This window comes from Gallus gallus, chromosome 3 (genome assembly GCF_016699485.2).
Source record: "Gallus gallus isolate bGalGal1 chromosome 3, bGalGal1.mat.broiler.GRCg7b, whole genome shotgun sequence".
Taxonomy (NCBI): domain Eukaryota; kingdom Metazoa; phylum Chordata; class Aves; order Galliformes; family Phasianidae; genus Gallus; species Gallus gallus.
This window is the reverse complement of record NC_052534.1, coordinates 52252076-52269822: the sequence shown is the minus strand read 5'-3', so window position 1 is coordinate 52269822 and position 17747 is coordinate 52252076. Positions and strand designations below refer to the sequence as shown.

The following is a 17747-nucleotide window of genomic DNA, read 5'->3' as shown; positions in this document are numbered from 1 at the left end:
AAATGTCTAATGCCGGCTTTTGTTTTTTTAAAGAGCTATTTATGTCTAAGAAAATAGCTGATGAAATTCTGATATGCTTGTTCGGAGGAAGTTAATAAAAAACAGAGTGTCTGCAGGAAAATAGTTAAAGTTCCCTCATTTCCCATATTCTTTTAACAGCTTCCTCATTCCGAAAAAGAACAATATAAGTTAAAATGCAGGTTGTTTATTTTTAAGGCTCACCCTCTTAACTCTCTCTGGAGCTTCTCAGTGGTTTCCAGTAGTGACACAAGGGAATCTTCACAAAGAAAAACTGAACAGATACAAATAAAATCCTTGTTGAGTTTCTGATGTAACAGCAGTGGTCTTGCTAAACACTTATCAGTAACCTTAACGTGCAAACTATTTTTATTGATCAGTGTTTTAGACAGGGCATATTTAGGGAATAATGCAAATACTGGGGGAACATTTTAAAGGCCACTAACTGCAGTTTTTCAAGAGCTATTCAACACAATTTCTTTTCTTTATTTCCTGCTTACTGAAGCCCTTGAGACATCTTGTTCTGAAATTAAGACGAGAAAAGGGGCTTCCTCTCCCAGGTCAAACAATGATGTGTGAAAAAAACATGCATCAAACAAGCATTTCATTTTTTGTACTTCCATAAAAAGTACTACATGCAAACCACCTGGGAAGTCTGACCACCAACCTCTTCTCCCACCTTCCAAAGGAAGGGAAAGAACCAGCCCAAGGGCAAACAGTCTCCTTGGGTGGCTTTGCAACAAATCAAGTCTTGCAGAATCTTCACAGTAAATCAAATCTTTCCAGTGTTGTGCTATGCCTTGTTTATATCCAGGGGCTTCAATAAAATTGTGAGTTGCCAACCCGCTATTAGTTTTAGGAGCATGGAGTAACAAACATGAACCTCTTTGAAGGACCTAATGACTACTGTTTGTCTATTGTTCTTCATTTTAGTATGACTTTTAATGAATGAAATCTGAAATCAGTAGGCCAGTATTCTTTGCAGTAATGTGTTATTCCATGGATAGTCTCTGGGCAACACTTCCCAGCCCTTTTTAAGGTTACTACAAGCCTGGGTTGCTATTCAAATACCTAATTGTTCAGGAAGCATCCACTGAAAAACACTTTTTAGAAGTTCACTCCAGTAATGGTCTATACTGAGTGTACTTACCACTCCTTTATCAATGTAAAGGACATTTGTGTTGGGAATAGCTTACACTGCTAAAGAAATGTAAGGCAGTTCATAAAGGCAGAGCCCATGCCAGTGTTTTAAACTATCACTACTCTTTTCTGTTTGTTTGACGTAGATCATGGACTTGCCAAGTTTCTGTGGCCAATTAGTGTTTTGTGTAAACTATCTATGGTTTTGTCAATATGCTTATTGTAATTTGTACCGTACAAGGGGAAGAAGAGATAAAACAGGCATTTCTTGGTTTTTAAGACTGTGTGTACTAAATATGGGACAAAGAAAGAAAATGGATATTGTTACATATTAGAAGAGATCGCTGTCTACAAAATCACAGAGTGTGCAGCTGATACATTATGTAGCTTCAGTAGCCCAGTCTGAGCCTGAGTCTAAATTGGCAAGAATGATCTTGTATTCTTACATTATGCTTTTGTGTTTTTAAAAGTCTGTGATGCTAAAGAGAGAAAGCCAGATGTGTTTCCATATCTTTTATTTCTCTGTGATGTTTTAAGGCACAGTCAAAAGGAGAGCTGATCACCGTCCTTCTGTTGAAAATCAATAATACTGATCAGAAATCTTTTATCTAGTAAAGATGTGCAGGCATTTGCTGCAGTCCCCTACTTGCCTTGTTATTTGACCAAACTATAGAGTATTTTTATTTCCATAACTGACTTGACCATGCCAAAATCTCTCTATTCCAGATTCTGCCATCATTTGTGGTGAAATAACAACTGGTTGTGAGGCATGAGCAAGCAGTACATCTGACTACTGAACTCTTTTCCCCAAGGAAAGTCTTCCCTGATTTTCAGCTCCTGCTCCTTGTGATTTCCTTCATTGGCCCTGTTCAAATTCACTTGACGTGATTCTTTGCTAGCACCAGATCCCACATAAAGCCAGTACCATGCTGATTTGCTCTTAATGCAGTCTGCCTTTAATAACAGTTTACTTCTATATGCAGTGCCTTTAACCCTCAACCACTCTCCCAAGCAACATATTTATGCGTGCACTTAACCACAGCTATCTTGGGAGACTGCCAGAAGACTTACCTTAACTACACAACAGTGTACTTAAAAAAAATTTGTCAAGGTCAAAGGTTTTCTTTTACTCTGTCATGAAGCCATCCAGGAAATGAGTGAACTTAACTGTACAGGCTAGCCAAAACCAAAAATACATATTGCAGGAAAATAAAGTTCCACTGGGTTCATTCTTCTTTTGCATAACATTTCTGGGTTGGGCTCATGTGAAACAGCAAATTGTGCAATTCTTTTCACTGGCTTTCCTCTCTTAGTTTCTCTTTGCTTTCATTCACATTATTTGATTCACAGCCTTTTGAATCACTAGCCATTCCTCAGCTTATCCTTTGAAATTTCTCCCATGGCCACGCCACATGTGTTTCTCATGCCTTTCTCTGAAGCTTCAGGGGCAGAAGACAAAAGCTCAAGGAATATCTGCTTTAGTGGGAAAACATAGTTTTGTTTTCAGCCTCATTTTATTTCCTCTGCTGTGTATGTATTTAGTGATATTCTGGATGCCCATCACAAGTGAGCTTCCAAGGTTTGCTCGAAAGTTTGACGTTCCCTTTGGTCTGTAATGGCCATAGAAAGGACAAGTAGCAAATGAGGGACTCTTGTGCTTTTATATCATTTAACCAAGGCATCAACATCTTCAGAAAACTGGCAGTCTTAGGATGTTTCTGTGCAAAGAAGTGTAAAAGCAATTGCTGCTGTCTGTTTTCTTTCTGGACTTCTGGGCCGTAAGTTTGTCTAAAGAGGAGGTGAAAGAGTGGCATTTGTGCCATTTTGGCTTGGAAACAAAAGAAAATAGAAGTCCTGGGCTCCCTGAAATAATCATTCTGTCTGCTGACTCTGAGCAACCTGTTCAGCTTGGCATTTGAGGGTAGTACTGTGAGTCTGGCTGTAATAGTAATGAACTGTGCCACGAGGTAGATGAGATTATGAGCATAAGAGATGCAGTTCTGAGCCTCACATAGGTAGCGTAAGGAAACAGCTTCTTGTGTCATTGTTTTGTACTGCAAGGTAATGTGTGTCCTTGGCAAAGCCCAGCCCAAATTATATTCTACCAGTACCACACTGGTCTAAATTACCAGCCCAAGAGGTGCTTATTAACCAAAGTAAACAAATTCAGAAACAACCAAGGAAGCTAAGTAAGAAATTCTTGTAGCTTTTTTAAATCCACATTGTTCATTTTTATGGTTCATTCTATCCAAATGAACAAATGATGAAGAGAGGTAAGGCGAACCATTCAGACACTGGGAGGGATCTTCCCCAGGGCATTGTGTTAGTCTCACGTCTGGGACAGGTTGGTTCTGTAACACTTTGTTTCTGCGCACTTCCTTTACCTTATGTCTGCCTCGCAATAATGCTTTGCTAAGCAGCCTTTGCCGTCTGTAACTCCAGATGGTTGCAACCAGCCAGGTTGATCTTGTTCCATCCCTTGGCTGACGTTGGTTAAGAAACAGATGGCATGTCCCCTCTTTTCCTATCCTTACCTCCATGGCAAAGTCAATTGTTCTATTCTGCTCCACACAGAAATCACAGATCAAAACACACCCGCCAGCTTTGTTGCACTGAGTGTAATGCAGTTCAACAAAATTCTGGGTGTTTTTCCTTGCTGTAAGACTTCCTAGGAAAAAAAACATTATCAGTCTCAATCTTCATGCTCCTGAATCTCTATATGGTTTTATGTCCCAGTTGGTCTTAGCAGGTTCTCAGAGACCCACTGTAATAATACGTGACTTCTAGGAAACTTCTAGGAAGATAGGAGATACTTTCCTTCCATTTTTCCTGTTGTTCAACTATTCATATCTTGGCATTCATGTGTCAGGAGGTATGTAAAGAGCTGGGTTGTGCCAATGCCAGAAGAGATGCATCTTGTGGGGTACTTTACACTTGCGGTATTTTTCAGGTTGCCCATCATATCCTACTTTTTTTTTCCTGGCCTTTGTGCACTAGTCCAATGTTCCAAGCTTATTCGGAGCAGGCACTGATTGCTATCCTAACAGATGGACAAGTGTGCTGGAAAACAAGAAGCTGTGTAGTGTATGCGCACAGGGGGAACACCACACTGCTTCAGATCATTCATATAACTGTGATTGAAGCATGGCTGTCTGAGGTTAGAACAAGGTGCCACTGATAAACGATGACCTCAATTTTAACTTCCCAGAGTCAGAAGCATATGAAACAGCTTATACCATCACACATCCTTGTAATTCGTGCACCCCCTTCACCATGTATTTCTTGCACTTCCACTTCCCACCCAAGATTAATCTTAACTCCTCCAAGTAAGACTGGCAACATCAGTTCAGATGAATGTGAATTCTTCCCTGCTGATTTCAAGTCATGCCCCTTGGGTCTCAGACTTTAAACTTGGGGTTGTTGCTACAATGTAGAGATACCCTCAGAATTGTCACTGAAGAGCTCCTGGCCCAGGAATGATTTTCTCCTGCTGTAAACAGTAAGCCTTTTGTTACTATCAAACTATGAGCTCTAATTCAAGGTAAAAAAAGAAATTGCGTTTTAATTAGACTACTGCAGACTATGTTTTTTTCCCAGCTAAGGTTAGCTACCGCTGTTATTTGTGTAATTTTTTGTGGTTTTATACTGTTTTTCAGACATCAGGTTGTCTTCAACAAATTAGTGACATTTTGGCAAAAGTTGAGCCTAGTGCAAACTTTACCTGAGCCATCTCTCCTGCCCTCAGTTTAGAAGTGAATTGTTTCTGACAAGAGTGAAAGCAAATTTTGTATTGACAAATGAGCAGGAACTGTTCTGTGGATCCTAGGCCATGAATTGTAAACTGTCTGAAGGGTTAATGTTTGTTTTAATAGTGCTATTTCAGTGATTGACAAAAGTGCTAAAATGACTTAATAGTCTTCTATTCACGGGTGAGTGCTTCATATTTATATGTCCTATGAATTCCAAGTAATATTTTGCCTGCTTTTCCATTAGTTTTCTGTCCTGTTAGTGGTGAAACATTATTCATGTGCCACATCTGCTACTAAAATACAGTACTCAGTTGCAATTTGGCCACAGGCATGTAAGTTAAAAACAGAGATTTTTTTCCAGGATGGAAGTCAAATAGGAAAAAGACAAATCAGAACAGTGAATGCAAATAATGATCCAGGTTCACACTGTTGATTGAAGCAAAGTTCTGTTGAAGAGCAATGATATCTGTATCTGTCCATAGATCATTTGCTTACTGCCCCACTTTGCTATCTCAATTATGTAGCTAATTGATTAGGAGTGTTTATTTAAATTATGTTTTCTCTTCTTTTTTTTCTTCTTCCTAGTTTGTTGTAACGATGTTTTGGAGCATCTATATCTATGACAGGGAACTGGTTTACCCAAAGCTGCTTGATAATTTCATACCAGCATGGCTAAATCATGGAATGGTGAGTAAAGTGATGCAAACACTTCCTTGCGTAAATAAAAATGTGAGACACAGATTTCCCTGTGCATGATTCTGTATACACATAGCACTCATCTTCTCGGAAGTGATTAACAAATGCTGCTCGCAAGCAAGAGTAACATTTCCTTCCTTGAGTCATATTTAAATCCCCGTTCACTTGAAATAGTGTGGAGATTTGAACTTGTGCCTCCTAAATCCCAGAGTAGTTTTAGGGATGAGCTGTTTTCTGTCATGGAGTATCTTTCCCAGAGCAATGTCATCCTTGCCATGTGAAAGTTTACTCAAAAACACTCTCAGACAAAATGAAAGTTCTGACTTAGGTGAAATCTTGCTGTGAAATAACAGAAATGCTTAATTACATGATTTTTTACAAGTCTACGAAGTATAATTTGTTATGCAGTATTTTTTGGTAAAAACACTTGTTATGAAAATATTGTGGTTTTGGTCTTGAGTGCTTTTAAAATAATACAAACAAATATTCATTTCTCAAGTACATCAAACTTGTATAACAGAACCTGTATCAGAGTATTTTTTAAAAAAGTAGAATTATTCAGCAATACCAAAGTGTAGTAGTTTTAAACTTACATAATTTCTATACCCATGGAAGCAGTTTCTTGAGAAGAAATCTGACCTCTTCATCCCCCTCTGATACTTTAAGTAGGATATCCTTTCTTTCAGACATATACTTGAATGGTAAGGGGATGATAAGACCACATTTTTCCAAGGCATGCTTCGTACAGTTTATGTATTTGGAGCTGAAAGGCATAATGTTTGCTTCTCTAGTTGCATCCGTGCAAAACGTTTCTTTATTACTTTGTTTTCCGTACCAAGACAAAGCAAGCCACTTGACGCTGTTGTTCATCAGCAAATGAAAACAGATCTCATCCTTCAGCAGACCCACAGCAGATCAAGATTTGTCCTCCACTGTTGAGTTTGATAAAGTGTTTTTTTGTCAAGTGGGGTCAATGGTGTTGATGTTTATTTATTCCCTAAATTGTGTATTAAAGGAGTAGTATGAGAGTTACTGCATCAACTTCTGTTAGATAATGTACTGTTTTATAATGTTTTGAAAAGAACAGTGTGGTATTGTGTGCATGTGAAGCAGAGCGAAGAGTCTGGTGACACTTACTGTGTTTATTGAGACTGTCCTCCCTTGAATTTTGAGGTCACAAACTGAACACATGCCAAGCCGTACATAATGTTGATGTTTTTCTCAACATCACATCAGTGCCAAATCTGATGACATTTCTTCCAGGTGACATTCCGCATACTGAAAGTGCCTAACCTATAACATTTTTCAAATAAGTGCATTGTGAAGCAGTTGACAACAAGCAGTACTATGTATTCAGAAGTCTCTTCTGTGCTGTGCCATAACTAAAACACAATTTAAATTCCCGTTGCTTTGTTAGAAATGTATACTTGCTGAAATATTTGAAGAGGGCTTTTGTTTGAAAGTTTTGGACATAGTAGACTGTACTGAAATAAATTGCATGCAGGCATCTTAGACATTTATATGTTCGGCTTGAAATATTATAGAAGGCTTGTTTGAAAGTTTTGTAAAGGAGTTGTTTGCTGTGTCAGTCTCCATTTATCGAAGCGTTCCTTCAGCCCAGTCACAGGGAAGGCTTATGGCTGTTGGGCTTTTCACCACCTTTCAGTCTAATTCTTTTTGATATTTTACCCATCATTTCAACTTCACCAGATTTCGTAATAATTAATTCTGATGCATTACCCATCATAATATGACAGAGTTTGAGGGATAAGGAGGGAAGGTCTGGGGAGTCTTTTCTTCTTTAACTACCTTAGGAATGCTACCACCTTGTTTATTAGTTAAAACTTTAATGTGGTAGATTTTAGGGAATATGATAGAGGCCCCCTTGCCAAAAGGGTAGAACCTCTAGCAGTACAGCTTTAGAAAAGTTAAAGTGCATGGCTATATTTTATTAACTCTCATCTTTTCTTGAACATTTTGACAGCAGCTGTGCATGCTTGGTGCTAATTTTTCCGAACACAATGGTGGGTGTGCTGGAGCCTAGCCTTGTACAACAAAATTCACAGAAGAGATTCATTACCCTTGGCAGAATTAAATATGTCAGGAAGAGTTGGGTCCTTTTGTTACTACCTCGTAGTACAATTCCTGTTATCTCTGAGCTTTCCTTGCAATGTCTGCTGCAGATCCTAATGATCTGAGCTCAAATGCTGTTTCCCCTATAAGCACTGTCCAAGTTTTCCACAGTATTTTCCCTAAGCATGCAATTACTAGGCCAAGAAAGACGCAACAAAGTGGAAAAATTCAACAGAATTTGTAAGAAGATCTTCCACAGTTAAGATTTCCTACTTGAACTGAAAAGTCTTATTTTCAAGGATTGATAATGCTGTAATGCGTTGCTCAACTGTTAACGCAGCAGCCTGCAAAATGCACAAGGGGAAAAGGAAAGACGAATTGTAAAATCTGTGGCTAAAAAAATAGCTATCATGTTCTCAGTATTTATTTGGGCATATATCAAAATACTCTAAAGTACTCGTACTTCAAAAAAACTTTTTAAGATGACTATCTTGAGCACTGAATGAAGAAACCGAAGGGCCGGCCTGATCCATCAATCCTAACAGAAGTGGTCTGTGCAGCACTATGTCTGCTGCTTTGTTAGTAATTAGTAATTAGTTCTCTTCACTCTTTTTCTTTTCCCACCTTTGCTGACGTTATAACTTTGTCTATAATAAAAAAAAAGTACAACATGATTTTCTCAAATTTGTAGTTATGCTAATGCTCATATCACTCTTTCACAGAAATATTTTGTTCAACACTTAAAATACTGCTAATTTTAAAAATATTTATTATCTGGAAATGGAAAACATGAGGGAAATGAACCTGGGAGCTATGCAATTCTATTACCAGTTCATAGAAACTGAGAAGGGCTTAACAGCATAGATAAAGGTAAAATCATAAACTGGTTACCGGACTATAAAATTGCCTGTAGCGTCAATAACTGTATTTGTAATTTATATATTCATATATATTACATAGTTAAAAGTATAATTATTGTCTACAAAAAAAAATCTGTGTAGTCAGTGGCTCTTTGTGGTACCAGATGGTACCTCATCCACACAGCTTTATACACTTGTGAAAGACATGACTAATAGAGTTGTACTGTGCCATAAAACTCATATATTTCATCATCTCAGTCAGTTGATTCATTCATAACCAATGGTATCTCTACAACTTGAGAAATTACAGAGGGGTCAGTGGCAGGGCTGCTGTTAATTTTAGCAGAGTGGGGATTTGTCTGTGTTTATTATGTGAAGGACCACATCTGTTAGCTGATGCTAAGTTAAGTTTCTATCAGTGGAAATAACCACTTATCTAAGCACAGCTATATGTCTAAGGCTAGGTTTGAGTCTGAAGTTCTGACTTTACTTTCTGTTTTTATTAATTATTGTACAGGTGAATTCCTCTTTGCTGGCTACTGTTGTAGTTGCCAAATAACTGAACTTTTCCATCAGAGATGTTCACGTTCTTGAGACCGTCCTACACTTTGGATCCACATCAATCCCTCTTAACATAGTCATATTTTCCATGAGAAATATTCTTCCCCTTCTTCTGATGGCTGTCATTGTGATCTGTATCAGGATTAGGCATTTTTAATTAGAGGCCAACCTTCAGTGTTGGAAACTGGTGTGTCATAGTAACAGGATTCTTATCAGTTCATTTTACCATTTTGTGTTTAAACTGGATAGGAAGGTAAATGGAGAGCATCGGTTTGCAAAAGTTACATTCTCTTTAATATTAATACAGGCTACCAAACTAATGGTTGTTCCTGTCCTAACTGGTGCCCACATGAACTTCTCTGTAGTCTGAATTAATTTAAGTTTGAGCACTGCTGATTTTGAGCCAGGTTACACAGCAGGTCTGCATGCTGCATTTGTCCAAGTTAGCGTACTTCAGCGAAGAGTCCTTTGTTTTTCATAGACACTGTCCCAAATTACTTTTAAAGACGTGAATCATCTTTTGCTTGTGGCAAGGAAACTAAAATACAGGGATAGAGTTTAATGGCTTTGGAAGTCAGAAACAAAGAATTGTCTTCATATGAAACCTCTAGAGCAGAGAGGCTGGGGAAGGGGAATACAGCCTGGGTTTGTGGAGCTGGAAAATCGATTATTGTATTGGTTAGGTGCCATTACAGTGTATATAAACTCCTCTTGTTCAGTAATCTGTTTTGTTGTTGTTGGTTTTTTTTTTGTTCTGTTTTTTAGAAATGCGTTCAAGAGGATGCACAAAAACTGAGACAAATAGCGGACACAAGTTGTGGAGAGGAGGGAGCCTCTCCAGCTGACACATCCCTGCTTCATTCACAAGTTCTCTCTTTTTCTCACTGGCTGCTCAGCTGAAAACCTTAGCCCACTGGAGAGTGGTACAGAGTTTCTCCTGCCACATATCCAATTGATGCTCTTCCTGGCAGCCTTGCCTTAGATCTGGTGGCCTTCTCTGGTGTGCTTCTGTTTTCAGGTTGAAAGCATTTTTCCTTAATAACTGAGTAAGCATAAAAATAGAAGAGCCACACGAAGATTAAAATTCATGGTAACTTGACACATAGGGATTGGAAGGTCCAAATCTGGTGCTGCACCATGCTTGCTCTGCTGTACAAACAAGGAGGTGGCTGTTCTTTCAGCAAAGTATTTCCATCCAGAGTGCTGCCCTAAAAAATTCTATTCTGAAATGGCTCATTTGAAGTAGTGTATTATACTTCTTGAGGATGCTTTCCTAATACAGCAGCATCCCCTGTGTGGGCTATTTTTACACAATATACTTCACCTTGGCAATGTCTCAGACTTACATCTAGAAATTTACCCTTTTCCTAGATTTGCTTCTAAATCCAGTTTAAGACTTGGAAGGATATTCCAACCAAAGTGTTCTTGGTTTATCTATACTATTTTCATAGGTTAGGTGTGAATAAGAACTTTAGTGTTCCAGGAAGAAGTTTCCTCTTGTAAGAGAACTCACAAAGTTTTCTGATAAACATCATGGAAAATCTGTAATTTGATTGTAACTTAATTTTCCCCAGAATACTCAATTCTAGATGGCTGTGATTTAAACATCTGTCTAATGAAAAGAACAGTAGTTGATGCAGGTCACTTGGGAGCTCAGAGTACTTATAAAAAAGAGTGAAAGTAATATTGGTGGATCCATACACTCTTTGCATGTTCGTGCTGTGGTTATGTTGCTTTGTCTGGTATGTCTCCTCGTTATCTGCCAGCTCCACCACTGGAGCATGAATACAGTTGTACCAATTATTCTCTCAGTTTGGGGAGAAAAACAGCAGTAACATATAAGATTTTTTTCATTTTTTGTTACTTATGTAACGGGCTTGAAAATTGATTGTAGGTCAAAATTTGAGATAGCTAGCACCTGGAAATTGAGAGGGGCTTCTAGAATCAGGAGACAATTACATGAGTGTCATCTTCTTGGGACCAGTAGGAAAAGCCTTTCACCTTATTCAGTAATGGTGCAGTGTTTTTGTGGAGTGGGAAGCTGTCCTAATACCACTGTGCAGCTTCCAGAGGAGGCTCTGCTGTACAGTAAGTCGAAGAGACCGTTCTAACCAAAGACAGGTGCTGAATGTTTCTGATTATTTGTTATTCCTAGTAATCTACAGAAGGCAAACACAGAGCCTCCTCCACACGCAGAAGCACCCAGCGCGTGGTAATGAGGAACCTTTCATAAAATGTCTTTGAGTTAAACACATGCACTTTGTTCCAGACGTGAATATTACAAATGAAGAACCTGAGAGCCAAATTTTGTTTTTTTGAGGCTTACCTTCTTTTGTTGGTAAGGTGATGTAACTCAGCCTGTTAGCACAGCTGAAAGCCTCTTGTGTCCACGCTGAAACAAGGAAGGTGGCTGTCTGAAGAGGGGTGAAGGAGAGAGAGTGAAAATAGAGGAAAGATGGTTGGATGGGAGGAAAAGGCAGGTGATGCTGCTAGAACTGGTTCCTAAAAAAGCAACAGGGGTGCACTTGCTTTTGTTGCTGTTCGACATAGCTCTATAGGGTAGACAAAGTAATATTTGCATGGTGACATGCCGGGAGCTTCAAATCCTTTAAAATATTTAGGGATAAAACGATGTGCAACCTGTTAGTATAAGGCCTGTGTTCATATAGATTGTACCCATGTGCTGTTTGCAGAATGGTGGAGGTGTTTCTCTGTCCCTCTCTATATTTTTATCTGGCAATGCATAACATTATCTCTTCTGTCCATCTGACCCCGAAAACTTCAAGTCTACTACTGAAAGCAGGCCTATTTACAGTGTGCCTTATTTTTCCTTATCAGTGGTAAAGTGTGAGTTGCACTGCATGTTAGAGCAGCCAAATGAGCTCCTTCCACTGAGGGTTGCAGACATGCTGGAAGATCACATATTTGAGGCATCAGTGATAAGGAGGTGTACCATCTGTGTTTCAAACCTTCCTGCTTCAACAGACAAAGCCATGGGTAACTCCAAAAATAAAACAAATGATAATAGTAATAATAATGAAAACTTAAAACCGGTTTTGCAGATGAGGTTGCTCATACAAATGTTTGCTGAAGTGATTACTATGGGCACAAAGCAAATGACCAATAAAAAGCTCCAACAGGATGTTCAAAGGGAGTCAGACTTTCTGTCTTTCTCTGGCTGTGGAGAGCACACTGAGCAGTGTTTTTCTAGAACCAGGGTTTGGCCCTGGAGCACTGAGTTTGTTTGTTCAACCAGCACCAGTGTGGGACAGAAACTCATTCACTTCATTCCCATAATTTTGCCAATATTAGGAATGCTGGTTTTATTTTAACATTCAGTGCAGCTTATGTTGCTCACTGTAATCACTGCTGGAGCCATGCACCGCTTTTTTGTAGTGCTTAAGATGGTTTTTCAGATGCTGCTACACTATATCTTAGATGTGTGACTTACAGATTGTAAAAGCAAAATAACATTCGACCTTTACATTGGTGCAAAAAATGTCAGTAATTGATAAACATTTTGACAACAGTCTCTGTGCCCTCCTCTCAGCTAAAATCAGGTGCTTGTTTTATAACATAATAGACTTCTGGTTTTTTTTTTCCCCTGTGCTTTTTTTCCCAGGGAACATAGGCAAATAATAAGATCAAACTGTAATTGATATAGGATGAGGATTAATAATAAGTGTATTCAAATAGCATCTTTTATGGAGAAAAGAGAACATTTCACTGAAAAAATATATGTATTTGTGGGGGGGAATGCTCATATTGAAGAAAGTTTAGTATGCCAGCTGCCTGCTATAGGCTGTGCATTCTAAAGCAGCCCGTAGGCAAATCATCTTAGCTGTGATCATTACAAAAATACCTTTGTCTTTTTAGCATGCCGTGCAACCATCGGAAAGGATTGCAAATATTATTTCAAAGATATAATATCTTAATATACATTTATTTTCTATCTTTATACATTTAAGAGGACTATACTTCGCCTTATGATTACAGTAAAGTGCAGTGTTTTGTATCTTTGGACATGCTTGTTAACATTCATTAGCACTTACTCAGATAAGAATTAATATGTTGATATGATAGAAGTGTTTTCGTACTATGTTGTACCCACTTTTCTGAACTGTGCTGTTAGTATTCACACATGTGGCAAATATGACTTAATCAGACCACAAATATTTTGCAGCATTCCATGGTATCTCATTTATTTGTTTAATTTGCCGCTATAGCAACTGGATTCCATCCTTTTAGATTCTTTTTTTCACAGACCTATGATCTACTTGGTTGAAGCTTGGCAGACAGCATTTCCTTCAATTGAAGACATATGCACTAACTCAGAGACCAGATTTTTACCTATTTATCATTGTTGGAAAGTGGGTTATTTCACATGGACACAATACCAGAAGAATCAGCAGACCTGGTGAAAGGAGTTTGAGCCCAATAGCTTATATGCTTTTTCCAGCCTTTGAAGTTGGTGAAATAAAAGATGTTACTTCTCCTTCCATCCTGAGACCACTAGCACTATAGGAATGCTAATGTGAGGAAATATTTTGATAATGTTTTTGTAAGAAATTACTTTTTAAAAGTGATGTTTCTTTGTTAATTGCTTTTTTTTTTTTTAACATGTATTTGTATTTGGAAAGAGATAGCATTTCTGCAGAAAGAATTTCATATTCAGATGATTAATATGTTGAAGCAGTGCCACAGCAGTAATGTTTTATGCATGTTGATCCGCAGAAATCAAGGATTTTGGCATGACCTTGGGAATTCCTTTTTCTTGTGGTGGGCTGTGAGCGTTGGATATAGCCTGAAGTCTACCCTGCTGTACAGTCCCATCTCCATATTTTTACTTTCCTGCATAGATACAGACAAGTAAACTCTGCATTTTTAGCAACTCTACAAATACAAGAGATTCAAATTCTGGATGTAACGTGTGGGGTGTTTTTGACAGATGTGTAAGCCACTGCCTTTAGTGACACGAGTCTACAATTACCCATTTTATCTTTGGACATTTACTTAAGTCACAAAAGCCCAAGTCTGGTGCCCCACCCAGCAAAAAGAATCTCCTTTCATAGGTGTCATTTCTCAGAGTGACCATAAGGATTAGGAAGGTGACTGTTCCTCCTTCTGACACCGTATTTCACTCAGCAGGAGAAGCTCAAGGCGTGGAGAAGGAGCACTGTCTGTGGAGGTGCTTCAGTGGCAAAAGGCCGATCAGCGGCCAACCTGTCCTCTTGCATCTTTCTTGCAATATTAACTGGTATCCTTTAACTCTTCTGTGTTTTCTTGCTCTTCAAAACAGTTAACACTGCATATTTGAAGTGCTGTTTAAACTTCATTTTTAAATATCAGTTTTGTTCTTAGTTCTGCCACTATTTCACCGAATAACCTCATAGAAATTAGGTAGTGTTTGATCAAAAGCAGTTTTTATGTGTCTTAATTAGCTAAAGTATGCATTTTGTGGGGCTCCATAATGATAGTTAGCAACCAGTGCTGGCTGTTAGGGCATTTGTAACCCTGTGCTGATTATGGTCACAAAATGTCCCAAGGAGGGCAGTTGCTGTGCCAGCCCAGAATTTCCATGCCTGCTCTTCACTCTGCTGGAAGGCTGCAGGTATTTCTGTTTTGCATACCTCTAGGTCCAGTTCATTCAATTGCAATGAACAGGTGAATGGCCTTTGTACAAGTTACTTTGGGATTCATGGGTAAGAATGAAGTTCCTGAAGTTCGGGGAGCTAAGAGTTAGAAGCTGGCCTTGTAGAAGAGAAGTGACCTCTGCTTCAAATAGTAACATTACCTAAGGTTTTATACTAAATTTTGTGCTACTGGTATCTCATAAAATACTGTAGGCTGACATGGTGTGTGATATAGAAGTTCAAATATGCCTGGAAAGGAAATTCTTCCTTATCAAAAATGGCTCTAGTATTCAAATCACATCCTTAAGTTTGTTTCCCACAGGAAGAAATTTTATTTGCATCTTGGGGCTTTTAGCTTTTTATTCTGTTATTTTGAGCTTTATCGGCTTTCTATAAACCCTATATGCAGAGTTCCAATCTGCTGAGTCACTGCCGTGCACATTTTTGTGGCTTCTTTTGCAGATACAGTAATGTATTTGTAATGTAGATAAATGTTACGAGCTATTTTTGGGAGAAATGAAATATGTATATTGGTCTACTGAACTTTGTACTTTAAGGCACTTTTTAAAATGAAGAAGTGGGAAGAAGCAGTTTCGTTTTCTGGAAAGGAAACATTCAGTAAAAATGTATTTTAACTATTACACGGACTTACTGATGTTCCCCTTAACAAACAAATGTACGTTGGCCACAAGTTGTTAAAGAATACATATGGCTGCAGATCATTTCAAAAGGTGAATATATGCATTCTTAGATCAGAGATTAAGATGGGTGGTATTTTGTTCTTTGCTCCTGAGGCAGAGGAATGAAAGATGAAAAATAAGAGTGAATTAGAAGGAGAAAGAAATGCATGTTTCAGAAGCTAAGAGGAAAAGTGATTATCTTAGAGTTGTTAAGAGGAAAAGACAGAAAATGAGCAAAATAGAGGAAATCAAATATTAAAATAAAGAGGTAATGATAATAGTCAGTAGTCAGCTGGAGAGAGCCATAGAACGTGAAGGTGATAACTATGTGTATTGTACATCACTGAGAAAAAGCTTGAAAGAGAAGCTTAAAGTACCTGGCATATATTGAAAATGTGACCCGTCATTTGTTCTAAACCAGTGTGTAGAAATTTGGCTTTCTTTGGTTTCCTGTGACCGCTGTGCAGGATCATTGTTTGCAGGGCAGTGTTCTTTGTTCCATTTTCTTGTGTACACGTGGCTCTGTACCCTCACTGCCTCTCCCATCCCCAGATCCTGGCTCACCCAGCTGCTCACCCTGCACTCTGCTGCCATGCCCCCCACAATGGTGTTCTCCGTGCCACCAGTTTACTAGGATGGCAGGGTATTAATCTAGTAGGCTGCTATTAGTGTAATAGTAACAACTGTACCACTGCTTTAAGGAACGTCACAATTATCTTTAAGGTGAGCACTGTTGATAGAAATAAGAGGTGTTTTTTCCTCAAATTTTTTACAGTCTAAATGAGCAGGACAGGTAAAGACTGTGAGAAATGAGGTGTGTTCTAGAGAAGCTAAAACACAGAATTTGTTGTTTTCCCGAGGTTATAGAATTTTGCTAGAGATGGAATCGCAAAGTAAACCTGAATTCACTTCATTACCGAGTGCTTTTATTAAGGACTGGTGCTTTCTCTTCAAACAAGGCAGGGAAGACTAATTCACAGTGAGTGAAAGAGCACTTTCTTGGACTTTAAGCTCTGTTGAAAGGAAGAAGTGACTCGCTCTTTGACCAGAGAGATGTTCTCTGAGTCTCACTTCACTTGGTTACAATAGGAGTTTTATTATTTGCTGTTTGTTTGTATCACAGGAAGCATAGGTTCATCTCACAAACTGTTTTGGGGTTTATGGGTTTTTTTTTTTAGTATAGCTGCCAACTTGTTCCAAATAATTTACTTGGCATACCCTGTTATCAGACGAAAAATCCCTTAGTTTTCCATTGCTTCTCTGGTGACTTGATTGAGAAGAAAGGCTCCGACATGTAAACAAAAGAATGACTTAAGAAGGATGAACTTGGAAATTCAAAAAAACGTTGAGGGAGAAAAGGCCCTCCTCGTCTTGTTGTTTGGACTTGATTTTCTGTTGCTCTCCAGAAGGATATTACTATTAGTAAAAACCAAGAAAATTGAAGAGTTTTGCTTTTAAATTTCTTTAAGATCCTCCAAAAAGCCTTTGGCTCCTTACTGGAGCCAAGGCTATTTCGAAAGCCTTTATGCAACTGCAGGTACATGGCAGGGGAATCAGAAATAAAAATATACTTAAGACAAAAAAGGTAGCTTGTACAAAAGAGTATCATTGACAGTATAATATAACAAGTGGCTATGAAGAGATGTATTTTGATAATTTTGAATGAGGAGGAGTGTTTACTAGACAAAAATTGCCCTAAATGTGCAGTGACGTGAGGTAGAGGCTTGCATCCACTTTGGGAAGTACCTTTCTTCAGGCAAGAATTCAGTGTTTACTAGCCCTGTCTCCATCTGAACTCTACAGCTTAACTGGCAATAATACAAATATTCACAGCTGTATAAAAAATGTTATTTAGTTCACAACAGTAGCCATGGTTACCTACATATTTTCATTGCCTTATTCATGTGCAATTCTTTTTTTTTTTTTTTTTTCTGGAAATACCATTAGCATGTAATATAATACTGTACAGCCTCTTGGTAAGTTTTATAGTGTTAAGAAGAACATTTTGCAGTGAACCTGCAAGCAAATTATATCAAATCGGTTTGTACCTGGGAAATCCTGCCTGTGTGCAAAGAAAGGTGAGTCTGAACATGTGAATAACATCGTGACTGTCATTTTAAAATATAAATAGAAATATGTAAATTTTTTTGCATTCAGAAGTCTTTGGAAATATTTTTATCACAGAGCATTTAAGTACAACTCGCCCCTGCTCAGTCCCCTCAGAGATGACATAGACAAGGCCATTACTGTCAGTACAAGTTAAAGCAGCAAATGATTCTCATTTACTCTTGAAGAAAATGGGAGCCCAGCAACCCTGCAGTGTCAGAAGGGCAGAAA

The 17747-nt window shown here is 38.4% G+C and overlaps 1 protein-coding gene across 5 annotated transcripts in view; it reads left to right on the top strand.

The window, feature by feature from the left end:
• AIG1 (androgen induced 1) overlaps positions 1–17747 on the top strand; it is a 120033-nt gene that overhangs the window by 39002 nt on the left and 63284 nt on the right. For 4 of the 5 annotated variants that reach the window (XM_419710.8, XM_046939747.1, XM_040698481.2 and 1 more), the window contains exon 3: positions 5493–5594. In XM_419710.8, coding sequence (XP_419710.2) covers positions 5493–5594 — 102 coding nt within the window. The other variant, XM_040698482.2, reaches the window with a different exon arrangement.